The sequence below is a fragment of the Manis pentadactyla genome, chromosome 3 (assembly GCF_030020395.1).
Source record: "Manis pentadactyla isolate mManPen7 chromosome 3, mManPen7.hap1, whole genome shotgun sequence".
Taxonomy (NCBI): Eukaryota; Metazoa; Chordata; class Mammalia; order Pholidota; family Manidae; genus Manis; species Manis pentadactyla.
In genome coordinates, this window is record NC_080021.1 from 216082409 (window position 1) to 216106899 (window position 24491).

Here is a 24491-nt window from a genome sequence, read left to right on the forward strand (position 1 = left end):
TACAGGAAGCACTCGGCCAGTGGACTCCATGACTGCCTATAAAGTGCTAGGCGTAGGGCCTGGCATGTGAGCACTGGGATGGGAGCCCTCAGAGATAGAGTTGCTACTTGAGTGGTCCTGTGCTCAGCTAAAACTGCTGTGCAAGACTGGAAGGACAGGTTGTGGAGCCATCAGCTGTCTGCCACAGATGGCAAAGCCAGTAACCTCCTCACCCAGTGAGCAGGATGGGTCCCACCCTGAGCCATATTGATACCATTATTGAAAATTATTGGCACAAGGTTTGCTGCGCAAAGCTCATAGCCCCTTCTCCTGATGGCTCCTGAGGAGCAGTGGGAAGTGGAGATGTCTGACGCTTGAGGGTGAAGGTGTTTCATCCTGAGCACAGCCATTTTTCTTCCATTGGTAGCGGTTGCTCAGATGCATGACTTCATCCTGGCTGAGTAAGAGGGTGCTGGGATGGATTAGTGATGTCTGCCCGGGTGTAGGCTGAGGACTGCTGGTGCACTGACCATGTATTTACCATCCTCAGGCTAAGTGGACCCTCCCCGGGCTCTGCTTTGTAAATGTTTTGAAACAGCCAGCTGCTGGTTCTATTTATATCTGTGAATGAAGCAACTCATATTTCCACCAATGGCCAAGCACAAAATGTCAGCTCTTAACCACAGAGAAGGGCTTCTAAGCATCCTTGGTCTGCCTGAGAGGGAGTGGGAGGCAGAGCCTTAGGATTCTGGGAATCTGGCCTCTCTCCTGCAGTGCCCCCAACATTTGAAAACCCCAAGACAGAGACAGTGAGCCAGGTGGCTGGGAGCCCCCTGGTGCTGAGCTGCGACGTGACCGGGGTCCCTGCACCTACTGTCACTTGGCTGAAGGACAGAATGCCTGTTGGTGAGTACACTTGGTCCTTCTTATCTTTTTGCCAAATATTCCTTTATTTAATGAAATGGCAATGAAATCAGGGGAGTGTTGTTCATTGTTCTTGTTTGGCAAAATCAAAGGCTGGCAGTGCCCTGCTGGTCCCACCTCTATGTGTCTTTGAACACCACTGGTCCTTGAAATCCCAGATTTGAGGACTATTCCCAAGGGGGCTTGAAGGCTCCTTGTGTTGGTGCCAGTAGGCAACTCGCACGAGAGGGACGTGCAGAGCAGGTGCTGCGGCCCGGCCGGCCCTGCCAGCCTGGCCCTGGGCTCAGCGTTGGCTCCCAACGCCGGTCCTCTCCCAGGAACGGAGCTCCTCACCTGGCCCCTGGTCACCCCCATCTGTAGTCTTGCCTGGCTCTCTGCTTCTCCCCAACTCACCCTCTGGTCACTCAGGGAATCCCTTGTCTCATCGGCTGGTAAACACCTCTGATGCCAGCCCACTCCTGTCTATCCATGGCTTTTCTTGTTCCAGCCATCACTGTGCCCCCCACCCCGCCCCCCAGGTGAGGGCAGCAGCCCCCCAGTGGTCTCCTGGGCCCACCCTTTGCCTCCAGGACAGGCTCCATAGTGGGGAGAAGGGACCTCTGAGTGCAGCTCTGAGCAGGTCGTTTGTTGAAAACCCTTTTGTGGCTGCAGCGTTGAGAACCACAGCCTCGCAGGCTTCGCGGGGCCCGGGGCCAGGGGCCAGCCCGCCCCTCCCGTCCCTGTGCCGCGCTCCAGAGAGAACCAGCTGCCCTTGGCTCCTCAGACACATGCCCCTCTCCCCCTCCAATAACAGCCTGGTTGTGATATAATTCACATATGATACAATTTACCCATTTAAAGCATATAATTCCCTTATTTTCAGTATATTCACAGACCATCTCCACAAAGCAATTTTAGAACATGTTTTTTCACCCAAAAGAAAACCCCATTCAGTTACCCTTCACTCCCTGTTTCCCTGCGGCAGCCGCTAACCTACTTCCCATCTCTGGGGGTTTGCCCGTCCCGCCATCTCACACGGTTGTACCCGGGGTGGCCTTTGGTGTCTGGCTTCTCCCACTCAGCATCGTGTTTCCAAGATTCATCCATGTTACAGTGTGGGTCGATGCTTCATTCCTTTTTAAAGTTAAATTATTACTTTTTTGCTCTTTCTTTGGCTGAGTATTCCATTGTGTGGGTGTGTCCATTTGTCAGTCGGTGGACATGTGGGTTGTTTCCACCTTTTGGCTATTGGGAAGGATGCGCCGTGCGGGCCTTTGTGGGCACACACGCTTCCTTTCTCTCCGGTACACGCCTGGGGCTGGATTTGCTCCGGGGCCTCTTCTCTCCTGCCTCCAGCTCTTGGCGCAGGTGTTTCCTCCCGGAAATTCCCACCCAGGCCCCCCGACCACCCCCCTTTCACCGGCTGCTTCACATTCACCCCCACGTCTCAGCTGGGTCTTGCCTCCTCCAGAAGACCTCCCGATCTCCCTTGGCTCCAGCAGGGGCGGGTCACAGGGCCGGGCCTGCGTCACTGCGCCGGGTGCGTTTGGGGGCAGCTCGGTGACAGGCACTGTGGTCACTCGTCTCTGACCCCCTAGCTGGCGGTCGGACTTGTGGTCGTTCCTCACTGCGTTTTGTGTTGGAAGGCAGGCCGGACGGGTGAGGGTCTGGGCAAGGGAGCTTCAGGCTGGGCCGGTGTAGTCAGGGAAGGCTCCTGGGTGGAGGTACAGCTGGAGAGAAAGAAGGCGGAGCCCTTCCAGGGTGGGGGTGAGCAGCCACCTGAGCAGAGGCGGGGGAGCCCCCAGCGTGGCCTGCCTTCTGGTCAGGGAGTGGCTGGTTCGCTTTGATTGGAAGCCTCCTGGTGGGAAGGAGCAGGGGCAGAGCTGGACGGAGCGAGGGTGGGGTGGGATGGGAGTCAGCCGGAGAGGAGCAGCCCTGGACACTAAAGGTCGTTAGTGGGGTCCCTGGGGAAGAAATGTTGCAGTAGAAGGAAATCAGGAAGGGTTGTAAAGAACAGCGCGATCAGAGAGGCCGGGCTGAGGGAGGTCAGGGATGGCAAGAGGTCCTGCCCCTGTCTGGGCCTTGGTTTCCCTGTGAGCTCAAAGAGCAGGTGGGTGATTCAAGGGTTCCCAGGGTTTTTCCAGGCTTGTGAGCATGGGGTACAGGCACCTTCTCCGGGGGTCACGGGACTTCCGTGTCTGGGTCTAGTGGTAGCACCTGGGACAGCAGATCTGTGCAGGTGAAGGCCTGAAGTGCCCCTTCGTCCCACAGAGAGCAGCGTGGCACACGGTGTCGTCTCTCGGGGGGGCCGTCTCCAGCTGAGTCGCCTGCAGCCAGGGCAGGCTGGCACCTACACGTGCATGGCTGAGAACACCCAAGCCGAGGCCCGCAAGGACTTTGTGGTGGCCGTGCTAGGTATGTTTGCGCCATGCACCCACGGCACATTCCGTCCCCACCCCAGCTCCTGCCACTGTGTGGGGCCTCACCGCCGCCCTTGCTGCAGTGGCTCCCCAGATCCGGAGCTCAGGCACCACGCAGGAGCACAGCATCCTGGAGGGGCAGGAGGTGCGGCTGGACTGCGAGGCTGACGGGCAGCCACCCCCCGACGTGGCCTGGCTGAAGGACGGTGGCCCACTGGGCCAGGGCATGGGCCCCCACCTCCGGTAAGGCCCAGCCTGTGCCTCCCCCGGGGCCCTGGTGGCAGGGCCCCCATGTAGACCCTCACACACCTGCTCCTGGCTAACCCTCCCTGCGGCAGGTTCTACCTGGATGGCAGCTCCCTGGTGCTGAAGGGCCTGAGGGCCTCCGACTCGGGTGCCTACACCTGCCTGGCCCACAACGCAGCTGGAGAGGATGCCAGGCTGCACAGTGTGAATGTGCTGGGTGAGCAGCCGAGGAGCCAGGAGAGGTGGCCGCCCCGCTGTCCCAGGACTGCAGAAGCCTGGCCATCGTGCACCTCCCCCAGGGCATCTGAAGGGTGGGGTGAGGGCAGGATTCTGGAGACCTGGTGCAGCCCCCAGCTGAGCCCCCCTGGGAGCCAGGCCACAGTCCAACTTCTCCAGGCCTCCACACCCCGTCCCCCAGCCCAGGGGTGCAGCAGGGGAGTTGGGGCTAAGGGAGATGAGAAGAGAGCCCAGGGGTGAGCCCATGCCCCTGGCAGGGGGCTTCATCCTCACGGGGGTGGATGCGGAGCCAGGGAGTAGCCCCACACACTTGCCGGTAGCTTGTGGCAGGAGTTGAGGTGTCAGCACCGCCTCCTGGAACTTCCCTGGGAGGAGCCCGCTCCCTCCATGCAGGCATCCTCCCCAGACCCCCTCACTGCCCCCTCTTTTCTCCCTGCTCACCCCCAGTTCCTCCCACCATCGAGCAGGGGACAGAGGGCATGGGGATCCTGGTGAGCCAGCCTGGGGAGCTGGTGACCATGGCATGCCCCGTCCGGGGCTCCCCACCCATCCACGTGAGCTGGCTCAAGGACGGCCTGCCCCTCCCGCTCTCCCAGCGCACCCGCCTGCACGGCTCTGGCCGCACCCTCAGGTAAGGGAGAGGCTCCCAGGCCCAGGGGCCAGTGGATTGCAGACTTCAGACACACTCTTCAGGCAGCTTGGGTTTAAAAACACAGCTGAACGGTTTTTAGAATAACAAATGGTATAAACATACATTGTTTATATTACATTATGGAGAGCATGACAGGACCCTCTCCCAAACGGAGCTCCAGAGACAAAAGGGGCCCTGCCCTCGGACTCTGACAGCCCCATCAGGGAGGCACAGATCAGGTGATGACATCTGGTTGTACGACTTAGCCTGGCCCGGGATAGAGGAAATCAGAGAAGGCTTCCTGGAAGAAGGTTCCTGAGCAGCGTCTTCCTGCATTCAGCAGCACTTATGGGCCAGTACTTGTTCCAGGTGCAGTTCTGGGTACCAGGATAGAGCAGAGAGCAAGATGCAGCCCCTGCCTCTGCAGCTTCAAGGACGAAGGGGAATAGAAAATAGAAAAATGAGGTGTTGCAAAGGACATATGCTCTGAAGAATAAAGTAGGGTGAGGGGATGGAAAGTGGCTATTTTAGGGTCAGCAAAAGGCCCTCAGGGAGGTGACTTGTGAGCAGAGGTGGAAGGTGAGAGAGGTTGCTGTGTGGGTCCTGAGGGAAGGAACTTCCAGGCAGAGTGTGGGAATAGCAAGTTCAAAGGTCCTGAGGTGAGTGTGTGCCTGTGTGTTCGAGAGATGGGGCAGGGGGAGGCCAAGTGCATACATACGCCCTTAGAAGTTCCTGGAAACACTTGGGTTTTCCTAAGGAGAGATGGAGAGCCCAGGGATGGTTTTTCAGCAGAGAAGCCTCATGGTGTGCCTTAAGGGTTTTTTTTTTTAACTGAAGTATAATTGACAATATCCTCCTAGTTTCAGGTGTACATCATAGTGATTCAATATTTTTATATGTGACTAAATGGACTTGCTCTTTTATTGTGGTGAAATATGCATAACATTTTAGTATAGTTCAGTGGTGTTAAGTGCACTCACCTTGTCGTGCAGCCGTCCCCACCATCATCCAGAACTTTTATCATCTTCCCAAAAGGAAGCTCTGTCCCCAATAAACACTCACTTCCCATCTCCCTCCTCCAGCCCCTGGCCCCCACCATCTACTTTCTGTCTCTATGAATTTGATGACTCTAGGGACCTCACATCAGTGGAGTCCTACAGGATTAGTCGTCCTGTGACTGGCTTAATTCACTTAACATAATGTCCTCCAGGTTCATCTATTTTTAGTAGGTGTCAGAATTTCCTTCCTTTTTAAGGCTGAATAATGATCCCTTGTGTGGCTAGACCATGTTTTGTTGATCCATCATCTGCCCATGGACACGTGTGCTGCATCCACCTGGCTGCTGTGACTAACGCTGCTGTGAACATGGATGCACACATACCTTTCAAATCTCTAAATTCTTCTGGGCTGTGACTTAGGGTTTTAGACGATCCTTCTGGCTGCTCTGCAGACCCAGGCAATGGGGCTGGTGGCAGAGCAGGGAGGGCAGTCAGGGGGTGTGGCAACGATCCGGGTGAGATGCAGAGTGGCCTGGATCAGAGCCATGGGGTGAAGGTGGTCAGAGAGGAACTGCAAGGCGCCGTTGATCACGACTCCTAGGCCTCTTTCCGGCGACCTGGAAGGTCGAGGTACCCCACCTTCTGAGATCTGACCACTGTGGGAGGGGCAGGTTGAGGAGTGACCCAGTTCTGTTTGAACATGTTGGCTGGAGAGGTTCTTAGACGTCCAGAGAAGGTGGCATCCAGGCATTTGCTATGCCGCTCAGGAGTCTGAAGAGATAGACTGTTGGGGATCATCGGCAAACAGGTGATGTTGGAGGCCTGGACTGGCTGCAGTCCCCCGAAGAGCAAGTGCAGATGTGCCCGCAGCTGCTAGTGTTAGGAGGGCAGGTCTGAGGGTCCCAGCACAGGGGGAGGGGCTGGCGGGTAGGAGGAGATTCAGGGGAGTGTGCTGTCCCTGGAGCTGAGCAGACGGGTTTAGGGTCACCGGGAGCACTGAGAGGCGTGGTTGTGGTGAAAGGGGCTTCGAGAGAAAGCACAGGGCGTGGACAGTAGCCAGTGAGCGGGGAGGAGTCTGGGGAGTCCTGGAGGCAGGCACACTGTCCTGGCTGGGACAGCGGCGGCTTCAGAACCGAGGAAGCAGGAAGGCCGGGGCTTTATTCTGGGGGCACCAGGAACCAGGAGAGGGATTTAATCAGAGGCTGGCCCTGTTCCTGTGTGAGTTTCAGAGCTATACCCCTCTGGCTGGCAAGCCATTGGGAGACAGGATGGAAAAGAGAGGGACTGTTTCCCCCAAGCCTGCCCCCTTTTCTCTCCCTGCTCTCGAGGGGTTCAGGATCTCCCAGGTGCAGTTGGCAGATTCTGGCATCTTCACCTGTGTGGCTGCAAGCCCAGCTGGCGTGGCTGACAGAAACTTCACCTTGCAGGTGCATGGTACGGAGCACGGGGTGGAATACGCGGGTCCTTTGGCTTTAGGGCATGAGAATCACAGCTCCTGTGGGCAAACTCAGCAACTCAGTCCTTGATTCATTTGATTGCCCATTCGTTCATCTCATAAGTAGCCACTGGACACCGGTGCTCCCAGACACCAGGGTCTGGCAGTGAGCAGAGGTGGCCCCTGGCACCAGGAAGTCAGTGCAGGAAGTAACTCTGTGAAGGGGGATCACAATTCCATGGGACTAGTGATAATGGACTGAGAAGGTGCCATGGGAGAACAGAGGGGCCACCTCCCCTGGCCTCAGGGGTTCAGGGAAGGCTTCCTGGAGGAGGTCCAGTCTAAGTTGAGGATTGGAGATGAGAAGAACTCGTCCCGGAGCAGGGCATTCTGTCCAGTAGAAGCAGTAAAAAGGGCCAGGGGTGAGGGCCTCCTGGCACAGAATGAAATAACTTCTGCCCACTTCTGCCCTACCCAGTGCCCCCAGTCCTGGAGCCCGTGGAGTTCCAGAATGACGTGGCAGTGGTCCGGGGCTCCCCGGTGGTCCTCCCCTGTGAAGCCCAGGGCAGCCCCCCGCCCCAAGTGTCATGGATGAAGGATGGTGAACCCTTGTTCCAGGGCCTCGAACAGGGGCCCAGCCTGCAGCTGCAGACGGTGGGAGCTGGTGACTCAGGGACCTACTCCTGCGTGGCCGTGAGCGAGGCGGGGGAAGCGAGAAGGCAGTTCCGGCTGTCGGTGATGGGTGGGTCATCTGCCCCCTGCACCAGCTTCTCTAGACTGGGGCAGGGAGCGCGGGGTGTGGGGGCAATGCCTAGGGCGGAGTGGGGTGGGGGTGTCCCTGGAGACCTGGGGCTGCTGCCGGGGTGCAGGACTGGGGGACCGAGGTGCAGCTCACCTTGCTGTAGGCCATTCTCCTGGGGCCATGCTCCCTGGTCTTGTTCCCTAAACCTTGTAAAGGGCAAGAGCCCCTGAAATCTGGGGCAGAGTCTAAGCCTCAAGCACAAGATTTTATCAGTGCAGTGCAGTGTTGACGAGATTTGTGTCAACTGTGTGTCCCCCTCTGTACTGTGTCATTGTTGGTTTTAAAGCAGAAATGATTGTCCCCGGGAAGATGTAGCCATGGTTTCCGACCCACAATACAGGTCCCACCTGCCTATCTGTGGTCCCCTCTGCTGTCAGCGTCTGGATGGTGGGGACAGGATGACCTATGGCTAAGCCAGGTGGGGTGTCTTGCAGATCCCCCCCATATCGAGGACTCGGACCAGACTGCAGAGCTGTCACTGACCCCTGGCACCCCCTTGGAGCTCCACTGCGATGCCCAGGGCACCCCCCAACCCAACATCACCTGGCATAAAGACGGGCAAGCCCTGAGCAGGCCTGAGGACAGCAACAGGGCCGGGCGGGCCCTCCGGGTGGAGGGCGTGCAGGTGCTCCTGCCCCGCTGCTGTGGGAGGAGGCTGGGGGGGGAGGGGGGTGCCCAGTGGCACTTGGCAAAGTTTGGCCAAGCTCCTCCTCTGTGTTGGGTGGGCACATGGAGGTGTCCCACCTGGGCCATGCCCTCAGGAGCTCCCAGCAGGGAACGAGCCGAAGCTGACGCAGAAACCAGACAACCCCCCAGCCTGGCCAGAGAGGGCTGGTGCCGAGGGGCAGTGGGGTTGGGTGTGGGGGCCTTCCTGGAGGAAGCAGGCTTGGCCCTAGCCCTAAAGCACGGGTGAGACAGAGATAGAGAAGAAACATCCTAGAGGGGAATGTGTTGCTTGGAAGGGCAGGATGGCCAGCTCAGCAGGCCTGAGTCTGAACCCTGGGTCCTTAGTTACATGGGAAGGAAACCAGATCAGGAGGTGGGCAGGCTGAGGCCAGAGGCAGCTGCTCACCCCACTCCATCCCCAGGTGGGCGATGCTGGGCTATACACTTGCCTGGCCCAGAGTCCTGCTGGCCAAGTCGAAAAGAGCTTCCGGGTCAGAGTTCAAGGTAGGGGGTTGCCAGGATTGGGGTCGGAGAAGGAGGTGGGATGGGGCCTGCAGGGGCAGGCCCACTTCTCATACCCTCTGTGCCCCCACGTAGCCCCCCCGCATGTCATTGGGCCCCGAGGCCCCCGCTCTGTGGTTGGCCTGGCCCCGGGGCAGCTGGTTCTGGAGTGCTCAGTGGAAGCAGAGCCAGCGCCTGAGATCGAGTGGCACCGAGACGGCGTCCTGCTGCAGGTGGGTCCCAGGCCTTCTGTCCCTCTCAGGCCCCAGGCCCTGACCGGACTGGGTCCCAGGTGCTGAAGGCCTGCTCTGTGCCAGCACTTTACACACCCACTCTCCTGATATTCTCCACCCCTATGATTCCTGTCACCCCCATATTATGGATGGGGACACTGAGGCAGGGCTAAGATTTGTACCCAAGGCTTCTGATGTGTCTCTGTGTTCTCCGCATTACACCCTCAAGCTATACTTAGTGGCTGTGTTACCCAGGGCTAGTCACTGCGCTTCTCTGCTCAGCCCTGAATTGGGACCAATTTGCTGCTGTGGACCCAAGGATGGTCGGTCTTCCGGCAGAAGCTCCAGTCCCCAGTCTGAGCACAGGTCCCCTCTGAAACATCTCCGACAGGCAGAGCCCCAGGGGCAGGGTGCCCACTCCCCCTGTCAGAGCTGATTTCCCTGGAAGGTCCTCAGTTGGGGATCAAGACAGGGACGGCAGGCCAGCCCAGAACAGAGCAGAGACCTTTGTCCACCCCTATGGGCTTCCTAGGGCTCCTTGACTGGTGCCTGGGCGCCGCCTGGGTGGGCCACACTGATGTGGGCCTCTCCACCCCCTGGGGGGGCTCTACAGGCGGATGCCCACACCCAGTTCCCAGAGCAAGGCAGGTTCCTCCAGCTGCAGGCCCTGAGCACAGCCGACAGCGGCGACTACAGCTGCATAGCCCGCAATGCCGCGGGCAGCACCAGTGTGGCCTTCCGCGTGGAGATCCACAGTGAGTGCCCCACCCCGCCCCGCCCCTCCGTGCCCTGCACCGCGGCTCCCGCACCTGCTCCCTCTGTGCTCCTCCTCCAGCGGTGCCCACCATCCGGCCGGGACCACCTGCAGTGAATGCCTCTGTGAGCCAGACGGCCCTGCTGCCCTGCCAAGCGGATGGGGCCCCACCACCCCTTGTGAGCTGGCAGAAGGATGGGGCCCCACTGGATCCTGGGAGCCCCAGGTGGGCGCTGGGAGGGGGAGGGTCTCAAGTACCTTTTGGCAGGTTATAAGCAGAAACACACCCAGGCTGTTGGAGCAGAAAGGTGACTGTATCACCAGGGTATGAGTGTCCTCAGAACCCAAGGACAGGCATGCCCGTGGTCTGTCTTTCTGTATGGTTTGGGCCCTGGGCCCATGGTTGCGAATCTCTGTTTCTGGGTGTGTGTGCGGGGTGGGGGGGCAGGGTGCGCCGCATGCCTCTCTCTCTTTCAGACCAACGTTCTATACCTTCTTTCTCTGAACGTGGCAGAGACAGTTCCCCTGGCCTCCTCACTAACCCCCCAATGTCAGCTCCTCAGTTCAAGCAACGTGCAGAGCCTAGAGAACTGACTGAATCCTTAGGGCAGAGATTTCCATTGGTCCAGCCTAAGAGACCTGTCCATCCCCAGTCCAACTGGCTGTGGCCGGGGGGCGGTGGTACACAGTAAAGATGCAGCCCTTGGGAAGGGGCACTTCTCAGAAGAGGTGGGGATGCCGCTGCCTGCTGACCCTTGGGGAGAGGCTGAGCGCAGGTGGGAGCAGGCAGGCCCCCCCTCTTTCCAGTGCTGCGTTCGTTAGGGTGTGGGAAACTGCTCACCATGGCTGTAATGCCCCCTGACCTTGGCCTTATGGATACGGAGCTCCAGAATTAGCACCCCGTTGCTGGGAAATCCTGGGGCAGAGAGAAGGGTCTTGCTGGAGACACCACCAGGGGTCCAGGGCCTCAGTGGTCTGCTGGTCTCCAGGGCAGCCCTCCCTCTGTTCCAGGTTGCAGGTTCTGCCCGAGGGTTCCCTGAGGATCCAGCCAGTCCTTGCCCAGGATGCTGGCCACTACTACTGCCTGGCATCCAACTCTGCGGGCTCCGATCGGCAGGGCCGTGAGCTCCAAGTCTTTGGTAGGTGGACAAAAGAGGGCCTGTTCCTTGCCTTCAGCATCCATCCCCTGTCTGGGCCGGTCCTGCTTAGTCTGGGTCATCCTAGCTGTCAGGAGCCAAGAGCAATGGTCTCTAAATGTTTTTGACCACGAAGCCCATTAATAAAAAGCTTTGAGCACGCACACTCAATGGGCGCATATTTATTATTATGCATATATTACATACACTTTCTGCTATCCTATCATATGGAGTGAGTATGCATAAGATGTAAGATGTTTGAGAGGGTAAGATTCAGAATCACTGCCAGGTGTCCTAATCTGCTCTTCCCCTCCAACCGACCCCCTTGGTGGGGCCCACTTCCTGTGGCCTTGGGAAGGGCTGATGGGGAGTTACTTCCTGGATGCCCCACCCAGGGGCTGCCAGCTTCAGGGGCAAGCAAAGACCCCAGACCCTGGAACCTGTTGGAAGATTCCCTCAGAGAGTTTCTCAGCCTCCTCTCCGCTCCTCTGAAGGGATGGGTTGAAGGTGGAGCGATCGTCCTGCCCCCATCCTGCACCTGTCTGCTGATGGCTGCTCTCTCCCCAGAGCCTCCAGCCATTGCCCCCAGCCCCTCCAACCTGACCCTGACTGCCCACACCCCCGCCTTGCTTCCCTGTGAGGCCAGCGGCTCCCCCAGGCCCCGCGTGGTCTGGTGGAAGGACAGACAGAAGCTGGACTTCCGCTTGCAGCAGGGTGCCTACAGGTACTGAGCTGGTCCTTCTGGCGGCATCAGGAGAGGCTTGGGGTGGAGAAGGGCTTACCTGTCCTGCAGAGCTGAAGCCGGGTCAGGAAGACTCGGGCACGTGCTTGGGGCCTCGCAAAGCCAGCGCCAGAACTGGTATCCCAGCCGTGGGGGCCAGGACGGTTTTCCACTAAGGTGCCTGGCAAGGGCTGGGGACATCTGGGACTTAGAGCCAAACAGAAATGTGTAGTCTTTAACACCATTATAGCCACTGTTTGTTTAACAACGATCAATGCGTGGAGGCTTGGGTTTAGCTGAGCCTGGATACTTGGTTCTTGCAAGGGCCAGTCTCCCCACATCTCAAATGCAGCTGATCATGAAATGATCCCTGGGAGCCTAAAACAGTCAGTTCACCAATTAATTGACTATAGTTTTGTTGTGTTAAGTGCCAGGTCACCGTGGAGCTTTATATTTAAAGTAGATGCTCAGTAAACACAAGTTGTTCTGATCAAAGATTTGATATGGTTATTATTATAGAAATTATCGTAGAGGGTAATTATAGAAAATATGCAGGGTTATAGAGACATATAGGAATTAAAATTGCAGTTACCTACAAGCTCAACAGCTAGATCTTTGCAGAAACTTAAAGAAGAAACTTCTAGAATCAGGGATGGGGTCCAGATAAGGGAAGGGGAAATGGTAGTGAGACACCCACCTCACCCCGCTGCCATCCAGATGGCTGCACAGGGAGGTCACAGGCTAAGCGCCAGGCCACCTTGGAACTTTTCATTGTGTTATATGAGCCAGGCCAGCCACTTAGCGGCCACGGGTCTGTTTGTCCGTCCCAGGCTCCTGCCCTCCGACGCCCTGCTCCTCACAGCCCCCGGCCTCCAGGACTCAGCCCAGTTTGAGTGTGTGGCAAGCAATGAGGTGGGCGAGGCCCGCAGGCTCTACAGGGTGACCGTCCATGGTGAGTTGGGCAGGAGGAGAATCAGGAAGCCAGGCTGGGACAGCACCTTCCTCTCTCTGCCTCCAGGGCCTCTGCCTTCCTGTGCTTCGGGAGCCACCTTCTCCAGGAAGCCCTCTCCAATCCCGCCCTCACCACACTGACATAACCCTGGCCCCAGCACTGTTCCTGGCATGGGGGAACTCACAAGAGAGGCCTCTCCCTAATCTGGAATGTTCTAAACCCAAATTGGGCCTTGCCATCACCCTGGTTAAAATCCCTCCCTCCTCGACTGCCTGCTGCCCTCAGGACAAAATGCAAGGTGTCACCTGGGCCCATAAGGTCCTGTGTGGGGTGACCCAGCCAGTACCCCAGGGCCAGCTCACCCCATGGTCTGCCTTACTCTGGGATCCAGCTGCATAGCTTAGCTTTTTGTTCCTCACCTTGGGGCCTTTGCACATGCTGTTCCCTCTGCCACAAACACTCTTCCCTGCACCCTTCACCCAGCCAACACCTGGTGTTGCTTCAGATCTCAGATTAAATGCCACTTCCCCCAAAGGCCTCTGGTCTCTCCCACTGTGAGCTCCCGCCAAGGTCCCTTCTCTTTGAAACATTCCCTGAGATACTTGGCTGGCATCTCTGAAGAAAGCAGTCCACACTGTCCCCCAAGCTCCCCAGAGATGTTTCCTGAGTGAGTGGATGTGATTCCCCTCTCTGTTGCACCTCCCTCCCCAGCCCGTCATCACTGACATCACCTTGGGTCAGACTCTGTGCATAGTCCTCATCCGCCTGGCCCGTGGCGCGTGTCCCCAGGGGACGTCAGTGGGTCCTCCAGCCTTGGCTTGCATTTCAGTGCCTCCCACCATCGCTGACGACCAGACAGACTTCACTGTGACCAAGATGGCACCCGTGGTCCTCACCTGCCACAGCACAGGCGTGCCGGCCCCCGTTGTGTCCTGGAGCAAGGCGGGCACCCAGCTGGGGGTGCGAGGGAGCGGCTATCGTGTCTCACCTTCAGGTACATGAGGGGGACACTGGGAGACTTGGGCGGAAGTGAAAGCTTTCCGTTGGGGCCGCGTCATGCAGCAAGACGGGCGGTACAGCCTGGCTCTGCCATTTCCTGCTGTGTGACCTGGGAGAACCCCCTCGCCCCCTCTGTGCCTTAGGATCCCCACCCATGTGCTAGGGTCTTGATTTCCATCAGTGGTTCCCTGATGCTAGTAGGCAAATCAGTGCTGCTTCATGGCAAAATGAGAAAAATAGCTACATACAAGTTTTCATAAAACTAGGCTTACCTCATTAGAATGGTCCTTTATTCTGAAATTACTTTTCTCTTAATGCGTGGTGTTGAAACTTCCTTTCTTCTGTGAAATTAAGGTGAGAGTAGATAGTGAGTTTTGAAATGTCTTTGCTTATCAAAATTAAAAGTTGTCAGCTTTATGGGGATTCTCCAAATTAGCTGTATTTGTTGTTAGTGAAATCCTCAAGTCTGGGAACCACGGCCAGTCTGTGTTTTTCAAACTCTTCCAAAGCAATAGAACCCTTCCTTCTGTTAAGTGGTTACGGGGAAGCCCACCTGGTGAAAGAAGCCAGGCGTCTGGTTCCATCTGGGCCTGGGGTGAGGCTGCAGGGTGTCCAGTCCAGCAGGCTTTGCAGCCCTGCCCACTCAGCCAGCCCTCAGGGGTTCCACCCAGGACAGTTGAGAAACCACCTTACTTGACTGCTGAGGTACAGCCTGTGGTCTGGGAAGGTTAAAATGGTGTTCCCTGAGCACCCAGGGCTAAGGGAGGACAGAGGAGGCAGGCATCCAGGGAGGCTTCCTGGAGAAGGCAAGTTTTCAGCAGAGCATGGCAAGGATAGCAGGGTAAGGCCCTTCAGAACTACGGGTAGGCCAGGGATCCCAGGCAGGGCAGTGACAGATTCTGAAACATCACAGCCAGAAGGATCTATGGGCCATCCTATATGATTCCTCTTTGTATACATGGGGAAACTGAGTCTCAGAAAGTGGAAGGGACTTGCCCGTGGTTGTGCTCTGGGCAGGGAGCAGAGGCAGGCCTAGAACCCTGGTCCCCCTCCCTCCCCCTACCCATGCTGCTTACAGTGGGCAGGAGGCAGACGGGGTGGCCTGCAACACAGACACCAGCGTAGGGGGTGTGAGACCCGGATGGCTCTGTCCCAGACCCTCTCAACCTCCCTGTGCCCCATCCCACCCTCAGGAGCCCTGGAGATTGGGCAGGCCCTCCCCATCCACACTGGGCGCTACACCTGCACAGCCCGCAACTCCGTGGGCATGGCCCACAAGCAGGTGGTCCTCACTGTGCAAGGTAAGGGTCCCCCCAGACAGCCCTGGCCTCTGGGGCACAGGAGTGCGTGGAGAGCTAGAGGCGCTTGGGGCTGGGGAGGGAGGTGAGGACCCCGGGTTCCAGAAGCCCCTAGCAGCCTCCAATCTCTCCCTGAGGGGACTCGCGGGGAGAACAGAATCAGCCCTCCTGTGTCGGGCTGAGTTCCCTGTAGAGGCCTCTCTCTCTCGGGTGCTTAGAGGCCCCCTGTGCAGAGGAACCCGGGTGTCACAGGGTCCCCAGGGACCTCTGCAGCCTGTTCCTCTGCAGCCGCCCCTGTGGTGAAACCACTGCCCAGCGTGGTTCGGGTGGTCGTGGCAGAAGAGGTGCGACTGCCTTGCGAGGCCTCAGGCCTTCCCCGGCCAAGCGTCACCTGGCAGAAGGAGGGGCTCAGCGTCCCTGCAGGTGAGTCCCCTCGGCGAGTCCCTGGGGCCGGAGGGGGCAGAATGGTGTGCACCTGGCTTCCTCCGTCCTGCCCCGTGGGCCTCAGCACACCTACCAGAAGGTCCCAGAAGGCCCTGGCCCTGCTCACCTCCTGGCCTCCTGTCTCTGTTCACCACCCAGGGTCCAAGATCTACCTGAGCCCTCAGTGGCTGAGTTGGGGGGCTGGGGAGCCTGGGCGTCCGGCTTCCATGCTCACTCTGTTCCCCCCTCACCCTGTGACCACAAGGAGTCACTTGCTCCCTGGTCAGGCAGAACAACCCAAGGGTCCTGCCCTCCTCAGGGGTCCTGCTGCCCAGCCACTGGCTCCTGATTTCCTCCCACCAGGTCCAGGAGTGAGTACGCAGGTCCTAGCCAGCGGACAGCTGCGGATTATCCATGCCAGCCCAGAGGATGCTGGCAACTATTTCTGCATTGCCCAGAACAGCGTGGGCAGTGCTGTGGGGAAAACGAGGCTGGTGGTGCAAGGTAGGCCCAGGGAGGGGGACAAGGTGGGCCGCAGAGAGCTAGGAGCTCTGATGCTCCTGAGAGCCACTCCCTTCCCTGGCTGGCTCTGGTCCCTGGGAGGCACATCCCTGCATCTTCCCCTACCCCAGCATGGCTTGCACTCTAGAAAGAATCGAAGGAAAACGTGTCCCATTTTGCACCAAGGTCTAGCTTCAGACAGTAACTCCTCTGGCTGCTCGTGGACACTAGTCTGGTCATCCTCATTCATGTTGGCTTTCTAGTAACAATAGCTATTTCTGTCCCTTTAGTCATTGTGTGTGCATGAGTGTGCAATGGGGTCATGTGTGACAGCTTCACCAAACTCAGGGGCCCCAGATTGTCCAGACCATGGGCAATGACCAGGGACTTGGCGGGGGCAGCAGGAAGGGGTGGAGGAGGGGCTGAGGGGTGTGCGTAGTCACTGGGGAAGGGGCAGCCCACCCCAGCCCAGCCCCAGTCCCTAAGTGGACCTCCCTCTGCCCACAGTCCCACCCTCAATCGAGACTGGCCTCCCTGACCTGTCCGCCACTGAGGGCACCCACGCCCTCCTGCCCTGCACGGCCAGAGGCAGTCCTGAGCCCCACATCACCTGGGAAAAAGATGGCCAGCCTGTGTCTGGAGCTGAGGGGAAGTTCACCGTCCTGCCTTCCGGGGAGCTACTGGTTAAGAACTCAGAGGTGAGGGCCCTGGCCCCACAGAGCACAGAGAGGAACGGCAATTGGAACAGCAAACATCTGTTGTCACGCTCTGTGCTCAGCACAATGCAGTTTTTAATCCCAGGAACCTGGAGAAATAGGTATTTCATCCCTGAGTACATATGAGGAAACTGAAGCTCAGTGTGGACCCAGTTTTCCCAAGACACACTGTTGCCAAGAGGCAGAAGCAAGATTTGAACCTGAACCTCCATGGCTATTTCCTGAGGGTGGGAGGGAGCCCTGGATGGGGTTGGGGTGGAGGTGGGACGTGACTTTGTGTCCCCAAACTGTAACTAGTTCTCAACCATGCTGTGATGTTGGCCTGAGCCCAGGGGTGTGGGTGGGATCCCCGACCCCCTGCACCCATCAGCGCTTATGAGATTCTGTAATTACAGAATGGGTGCTCCCCTGATGGATGGGTGGCGGCTCACTGGGTGCACCTGGAAGAGGGAAGGGGTCACAGTGTCCCCAGGCCTTGCCACACAGGGAGCCTGATAGTGCAGTGGCGAGAGCACCAGCCCTGCTCCGAAGCGCCATGGAACTTCTCCTGGAGCTCAGCTGGGCCTTGTCCCTAAAGACGCCAAAAGTAGGACCCGCCCCAGGAATGATGGGAGCGTGGGTGAGCAGGTGCAGGTCAAGTTCTGAGCACAGGGCCTGGCACATAGTCAGCACCCAGTGAGCGGTAACTGTTGCCATCATGTAGTCGGGGCTTTGATTATGAAGGTGCAGAGCCGGGTGAAGGCTGCAGGGAGAGGCACGGAGCAGTGGTGCGGTGGAACCGTTTACTAGCTGTGTGACCTTGAGCAAGTCACCTGGCCTCTCTGGGCTGATGCTTCATGGGAACCTGTAGGCAAATGGGTCCCAGGAGCACTGTGGCCCAGGCTGGGGTGGGGCATGCCTCAGGTCTGCCCTTCCCTGTGCTCGCAGAGACGGGATGCTGGAACCTACATCTGCACGGCTGAGAACCCCGTGGGCCGCACCCGCCGCCGCACGCACCTCACCATCCTGGCGCTGCCCGTCTTCACCACCCTGCCTGGGGACCGAAGCCTGCACCTCGGGGACAGGCTGTGGCTTCGTTGTGCTGCCCGGGGCAGCCCCACCCCCCGCATTGGCTGGACCATCAACGACCGGCCAGTCACAGGTCTGGACCTGCCGGGAGTGGGTGGATGGGGGCCTGGGGCTCCAGGGGGAGGGCATGGAGAAGGGGGAGCAAGTAGGGACCCCCAGCCCACCACAGAGGAAGGGCAAGTCAGGTGGTCCTGTGGATTCTGGGTCTCCAGACGTGGCCCTGTGCCGGGGTACAGGGCAAACCCACATGTGGCCACATGTGATCACACACGAGCCAGACCTGGCAGGAAGCCACATGTGAAAAAGACTCCACCCCAGAGGCCTCAGGGCCAGGAGGGCCTGTGTTCCAGGCCAGCACGGCTGCTCCATGTGGGCCCCTGGACAAACTCCCTGGGGGGATCTGTCCTCCTACCTGGTGCCCATGTGATGTTTGCAGGGGCACAAGGCCTGCCCAGGACCCAGGGCATATCATAGGTGCTCAATAAACATCTGCTGAATCGATGAATTGCTAAGCCCCTCCACTGCAAAGTGACGTTTCCCGACCCTCCTAAACCTGAGTACAGGTGCCATGAAATGTGTGCAGAAGCCACCTTCGCACACCTGGGAAGAAGGCTTTGCCTCGACCCCACCACTTCCTGGGCAGGGAGCTCAGCAAGGGATGCTGCCTCTCTCAGCCCTCTTCATCTTAAAGTGGAGAGTGGAGATACTGAGGGGTTCTGAGGCTGGAATGGTTTAATGCAGGAGGCACATGTTAATAGGCCCCCAGGGGCCCCCCCTTGGCCACTTGCCAAGCTCATAGCATGGACCTGAAATTGGTAAAAGAGCTTCTACAGTACATCCTCTGACATGACCTGTGCTTCCATGAAGGGACCTGACCCCACGTGAGAAGGGACACCTGTTTTCTGTGCCTTTATTGAGCACCTGCTGGGTATACAGGCCTGAATGAAGTAACAGGGCAGGCGGTTCCTAGCACCCTGGGCTCAGAGACCCCCGGGCATCTCTGTTTCTACCACAGAAGGGGTGTCTGAACAGGACGGGGGCAGCACACTGCAGCGGGTGGCCGTCACCAGAGAGGACAGCGGGACCTACGTCTGCTGGGCGGAGAACAGAGTGGGCCGCGTGCAGACAGTCAGCTTCATCCACGTGAAGGGTAGGGTGTGAGCCGTGTGGCCTTTCTCAAGACCTCAGTCTGTCAGAACCAGCCGGACCCATCTACCTGAAACCAGGCTATTTTCTAAGAAGTCAGCCTTCTGACCTCTGTACTAGTAATTCTCCACCCAGGCTGTACATTAGGGTCCCCTGAGGGGCTTTATAAAATACTGAGGCCCAGGGGTTCCACCTCCAACTCGGTAAACCAGCCTCTCTGGGGTGGGACCCCAGCATCAATCTTCTTTATACTCCCCAGATGGCTTGGCTGTGGGTAGAATTGAGATCCAATAATTGGCCTGTAGCTGGACGATGCCAGTGTGGGAGGAGGCCATGGGGCCAGGGTACCGTGGCAGAAAAATGGGTGAAGCTTGGTAGCCTACCCACTGTGCCCCATAGCCCTGCTTGAACAGGAGCAGCACAGTAACCCTCGGTGACACGATGATCTAGTTTGCTCAACTTCAGGATGGAGGTGGGGGGTAGGGCTTGATGGAGGAGAATGAGCAGCCCAAGGCACCAGGACACGGCAGCAGCTGTTGGTAGATTCAACCTCACGAAACCAGCACAGGGCATCCAAGAAGTGATTATGAGGACCAGGGTGTCTTAGTTGCTGTGACCAACCGAGCTGTCCTGATGATCACGACGTCCTTGATCCTAAGTCCCTGGCAGGTACTCGGCAGCTGGGGTAATCTGTCTATGAGAGTGACTACATGACGCTCGGAACACTGCCCTCCCACCGGTGCCTGTCTCAGGCATCAGTAATCAATCACAGCACCATTCTCATTCAGCTTCAAATCCGCAGCGGTGTTCTTGGCAGTCGCTGTCGGTCGATTTCACTTGACCCACACATGGAAGCTTTTTGTCATCCCTGTTGCATCAACCGTATGCAACCATGCTGGGCCAGTAGGTCCCTGGGATCTGGCAGGCAGGCCTTCGGGGATGGCCTTCCGGGAGGCTGAGCCTGAGGGAGCCTCCTTTCTGACCCTCTGTTTGATGTCACCTCATGCAGAGGCTCCCGTCCTAGAAGGGGAGGCCTTCTCCTACCTGGTGGAACCCGTGGGGGGCAGCGTCCGGCTGGACTGTGTGGTCCGTGGAAACCCAACGCCTGACATTCGTTGGATCAAAGATGGCCTCCCGCTGCGGAGCACCCACCTCCGACACCAGCTGCAGAACGGCTCGCTGACCATCCGCAGGACCGAGGCAAGGCAGGGCCTGGTGCCTTGGGTGGGGCCACCCAGGATAACCCCCGGCCTTTTCTGATTGTGTAGGAATGTTTTAGGTTGCCACCACCCTCTCCAGGCTACAAAGTACTGTCCAGAGACAGTCCCCCACTAACCAGGGTGACCTCCAGCCAGGGACTTCCCTCTGCGCCTCAGTCACCCACCCATTCACTGGGGCTAATAACTGTTTCTACCTTATAGCTTTATCATGAGAAATACCAGGTATTTAAGAGGGGCTGGTCCCTCAGTAATGCCAGTAAATATTAACAACCCCATGGGACAAGCCAGACACATAAGAGTGCCCGTTTTACAGACAAAGATGCTGAGGCTCAGAGGCCCACAGCCAGCAAGCACCCAAGCAGGACCCCACCCCAGCTCTGCTGAGTCTTCCTCTGTGCTGTTTCCAAAGCCCTGGGCCTGGGACAGCCCCCGCCCACCTTCCCTCCGGGTCCAGGTCTCAGTGGTCATGCAGAAATGGACAGTTCCACCCTGTCAAGCTCTTCGCCAGGGTCTTTGATGGCAGCCCACCTGGGAGCCTGTTTCTAGGCAGTAATAATGCCAGGACTAGAAATGCTGCAGAAGCAGCCATAACAAGAGTGGAGATGGCGGCTGCCGGTACCGGAGTGTTCAGCGTGGGCCAGGCACCATGCCCACTTAAGGAGCAGGATTTGCTGAATGCTCACAACAGTCCCCGTGGCTACTCCCCATTCAGAGGTGGGGAGACAGCACACTCCAGGGACAGGGGACAGTGCTCACAAGGGGTTCGGGATGGTAAACAGTGGAGCCAGGATGTGGTCCTGTACTGGGCTGGCCCCCAAATCTGCTCTTAACTACGTGCTGTGCTGCCCCCTGGCAGTGCTTTGGGAGTGGCCACCAGGATATCATCTCCTGGGCGGGGACAGGCCTCGGGCTGTGCCCCAGCTCCATCTCATGGTGGCACTGCCGCTCCGCAGTAAGTCTGAGTCTGCGTCCTTCCTGAGCTGCACCACTGTGCCCCGTGTGCGCAGCCTGGGAAGAAAGTGTCCCTCTCACCTACGCTGGGGCGATGCTGCAAACCACCTCCCTCCAGAAGACTTGTAGGGCACGTTCGCACAATAAAAACCCTGAGAAGTCCTGCAGCTCAGAACCTTGTTGTTGTTCAGCTCAGACTTATTCCATCATGGAACCCTTTTTTTCAAGGAATCCCTGGTAATGTGCCTTAGACCAATAATACTTCAGCATACACAGTTTGGAAGAGGTGGCTCTAAATCACACTTTGGTGGCACATGGCTCCACTTGGGCTAACAAATCCACACCCCCTTAGTCACACCCCAAGTTCCACATGTGAAAGGGGGCTAGATTCGCTTTGGATGTCCATTGACAAGTGGACACGAGGCGCTACTGATGGAATGTGCAAGCCCCGGGCTGGGTTTATGCTCTAAGCTCCTTCCTGGTTAGATGTGTTTGCGCCAGTCACCCCGTCCATGCCCAGCTGTCTCGAGCTGTTCCCCTTGCCCTCCTCCTGTGCCCGCTGCAGATGGATGACGCAGGACAGTACCAGTGTCTGGCGGAGAATGAGATGGGCGCCACAGAGAAAGTGGTGATGCTCGTGCTGCAGAGTGAGTCTCGTCCTCCCCTCTCTGGGCCCTGGGTGGGGGCACTGTGCTGTGGGCACTCAGGGGGCGTCTGGGCAGCAGCATGGCTGGTATGGCCCCAGCTGTCTGATTAAGATGGAGGGCAGAGGGGTAGGGCCAGGGATTTGGAATTCTCTTACAAATATTTATCAAAACACAACTGAAGTCCTATGAAATGCACCCCAGCCCCTGAAATGTGGAATGGAGAACAGGGTTGGGGCAAATGAATACCCAGGGATCTAAGAGCTGGGCCTGGGGACAGCCACTTATCAAAACTCAAAACTCTCACCAAGATCCCAGTGACAGTTTTTGCATTTGCTAAGCAGCTTAGAGTTTACAGAGCACCGAGCCTCAAACGAGCCCTGGGACATAGTTTAAATAAGGATTTTTAATACAACTTTTTATTGAAGATGAACACATGTGGGGTGAAGAGCACACATCACAAGTGTACATACAGCTCAGTGGGTTGTCATAACGGGAACCCATCAAGGTAACCAGCACCCAGATCAGAAACAGCAACACCAGCTCCCTGATGCTCCCAGCACCCACATCCATTCACTGCCCCTCACCCCAGGTGATCACTGTCCAGAGTTTTACCTTTAAAAAAAAGGGTTATTAGGGCATAACTTATATACCATAAAATTCATCCATTCATATAATAGAATATTGCTCAGCCTTAAAGGAAGGAAATTCTGACACCTTGAGGACATTATGCTCAGGGAAACAAGCCAGCCACCAAGGACAAATACTGCAGGGGTCCACTGACGCGAGGTCCCCAGAGCCGTCACACTCAGAGACAGGAGAACGGCAGGTGTCAGGAGCTGAGGGAGTGGGAGTGGGGAGTCAGTGTTTAACGGGGACAGAACTTCAGATGCAAGATGAAAACGTGCTGGAGATGGATGGGGGATGGTTGCACGACAGCGTGAGTGTACTTTATTGAACTGTACACGTAAAAATGCTTAAGTGGTAAATGTTATGTTTTTTACCACAGTTTTTTAAAAGTGAGAAAAAAACTCCCCCATTTTCTGTGTAGTTAGTGATTCTTAGTAAATGTATAGCGTTGTACAGCCACGGCTACAATCCATTTTAGGACGCTTCCACCACACCAGCAAGTTCCCTCTGTCTGCGGCCAGCCACTCCCACGGAATGAGAGCGGCCGGCAGGAGCTGGAAGAGGCCAGAAGTGGGTTCTGCCCTGGAGCCACAGGAAGTGTAGACACTGGCTCTTTCCTCAGTGGTTGTGCCAGTTGGCCGCTCTACCCACAGCAGGGGGGCGTTCTGCTTGCCCAGCATCCTCACCAGCACTGGGAATTTTCCTTCTTTTTCATTTTAGCCACCGTGAAGGGCCTGGAGTTGTGAGTGGACAGGAATTAAAATCTCTCAGATGCAAAAACTGAGGGTCAGGGAGTGACCTGGTGAGAACAGTCCCCAGTGACAGAGCCCTCATCTGCCCACATCACGTGGCATCAAGTAGAGGCAGTGCTGGCAAGAGGCACCCCTTCGCCGGGAACTCCCTATCAGTGTCCTTACGATGGGGACGTGGTTAAGCAAATCGTAGTAGACCAAACAATGGAATACCAAGTAGCCACTAAAATTGAATCTTTAATGGCATGGAAAAGTGGTTATGATTTGTTGTGGAATAAAAAAAAGGAAAGCAAGTGGCTCAATGCAATACGGTCACATTACCACAAGGAAATCAATTGTGTCTAGAAGGGAAAACTCAGGAATGGTAATTGAATAGGAAGATCATTTGTGATTCTATTTTCTCCTTTCTGCCTCTGTTTTTCTGATCTATTTAAATGAGTATGTACCACTTGAATATATAAAAATAAGAAAATGTTCCTAAAAGCTGCCTTGGGCCTCCCACAGGTGCCCCCATATTCCAAGTGGAGCCCCAGGACGTGACAGTGAGATCCGGGGATGATGTGGCCCTGCAGTGCCAGGCCAAAGGAGAGCCGGAGCCCACGGTGGAGTGGCTGCAGGCCGGCCAGCCCTTGCGGGCCAGCCGGCGGCTCCGGACCCTGCCTGATGGGAGCCTGTGGCTCCAGCGAGCGGAGGCTGGGGACACAGGCACATATGAGTGCGTCGCTCACAACCTCCTGGGCTCTGCCACAGCCCAGGCGTTCCTGGCCGTGAGAGGTACGGGGCCTCCCTGCTCAGACCTTCACGGACAGAGGCGGGATCTCGCGCCCAATGGGGATTTGTGTGCTGCTTGTAGGCAGCCTGGCCCGCTGCCCTGCCAGTTCCCGACTCTTCTCTTTGCTTCAAGTCACAAACTTAGAAGGAACCGGCTGGGAGGGCCCTACCCTGCCCCTTACAACTGGGGAAGCTGAGGCTCCGAGACGCTACAGTAACAGATCCTACTTGTTGGCGCCTGCCATTCAAGTCTCCTCAATCAGTTCCCTTCTCCCTTGGGTCAGACCAAACTTTAAAAACTGAGAAAAGTCTATCCTGAAAACCAGAGTAAAATGATGCAGGCAGCGTGATGGCAAGTCAGTGAGCGTTAAGTCTGCGCCTCTCTAGTAAGTACCCCATGTCTGTGGCTTTCGGTTTCTGCCCCTTCCCTGTTCATGGCAGGCATCACTAATCTATCACCGCCCACAACGTCCTGTTCCTTCTCTGGAGAACACTTCTCTAGGCAGCCCCTCCGGACTGATCGGAGTTGGTACTTGACACTTTGCCACTTGAAGCCCACTGCCGACCAACTGGCCCTTAGTCTCATCACCTCCTTCAGGCACACAGCTCCAGAAATTCAGTGCTTCTCCGACACCCAGCCACAGGTGCTGTCTCAGGTCTGAGCAGACCCTCCCTTTATTTCAGAGCTTGGTCTCAATTCGTACTTTCTCCTATTCGAGAGCCCCCAGCCCAAACCGCAGAGCTCGGAACGTGGCCTC

At 57.2% G+C, this 24491-nt stretch overlaps 1 protein-coding gene across 2 annotated transcripts in view; it reads left to right on the plus strand.

Annotated features, from left to right (window-relative positions):
• HMCN2 (hemicentin 2) overlaps positions 1-24491 on the plus strand; it is a 134661-nt gene that overhangs the window by 98054 nt on the left and 12116 nt on the right. For both annotated transcript variants that reach the window (XM_036913576.2, XM_036913577.2), the window contains exons 62-86: positions 754-885; positions 3154-3297; positions 3386-3545; positions 3641-3765; positions 4233-4416; positions 6751-6848; positions 7328-7591; positions 8086-8276; positions 8740-8821; positions 8915-9051; positions 9665-9806; positions 9887-10031; positions 10817-10944; positions 11509-11665; positions 12493-12614; positions 13444-13608; positions 14807-14914; positions 15200-15334; positions 15698-15838; positions 16343-16533; positions 17479-17692; positions 18635-18769; positions 19775-19965; positions 21502-21583; positions 23467-23736. In XM_036913576.2, the coding sequence (XP_036769471.2) occupies positions 754-885; positions 3154-3297; positions 3386-3545; positions 3641-3765; positions 4233-4416; positions 6751-6848; positions 7328-7591; positions 8086-8276; positions 8740-8821; positions 8915-9051; positions 9665-9806; positions 9887-10031; positions 10817-10944; positions 11509-11665; positions 12493-12614; positions 13444-13608; positions 14807-14914; positions 15200-15334; positions 15698-15838; positions 16343-16533; positions 17479-17692; positions 18635-18769; positions 19775-19965; positions 21502-21583; positions 23467-23736 (3843 nt within the window). The remainder of the gene's footprint in view (positions 1-753; positions 886-3153; positions 3298-3385; positions 3546-3640; positions 3766-4232; positions 4417-6750; positions 6849-7327; positions 7592-8085; positions 8277-8739; positions 8822-8914; positions 9052-9664; positions 9807-9886; positions 10032-10816; positions 10945-11508; positions 11666-12492; positions 12615-13443; positions 13609-14806; positions 14915-15199; positions 15335-15697; positions 15839-16342; positions 16534-17478; positions 17693-18634; positions 18770-19774; positions 19966-21501; positions 21584-23466; positions 23737-24491) is intronic.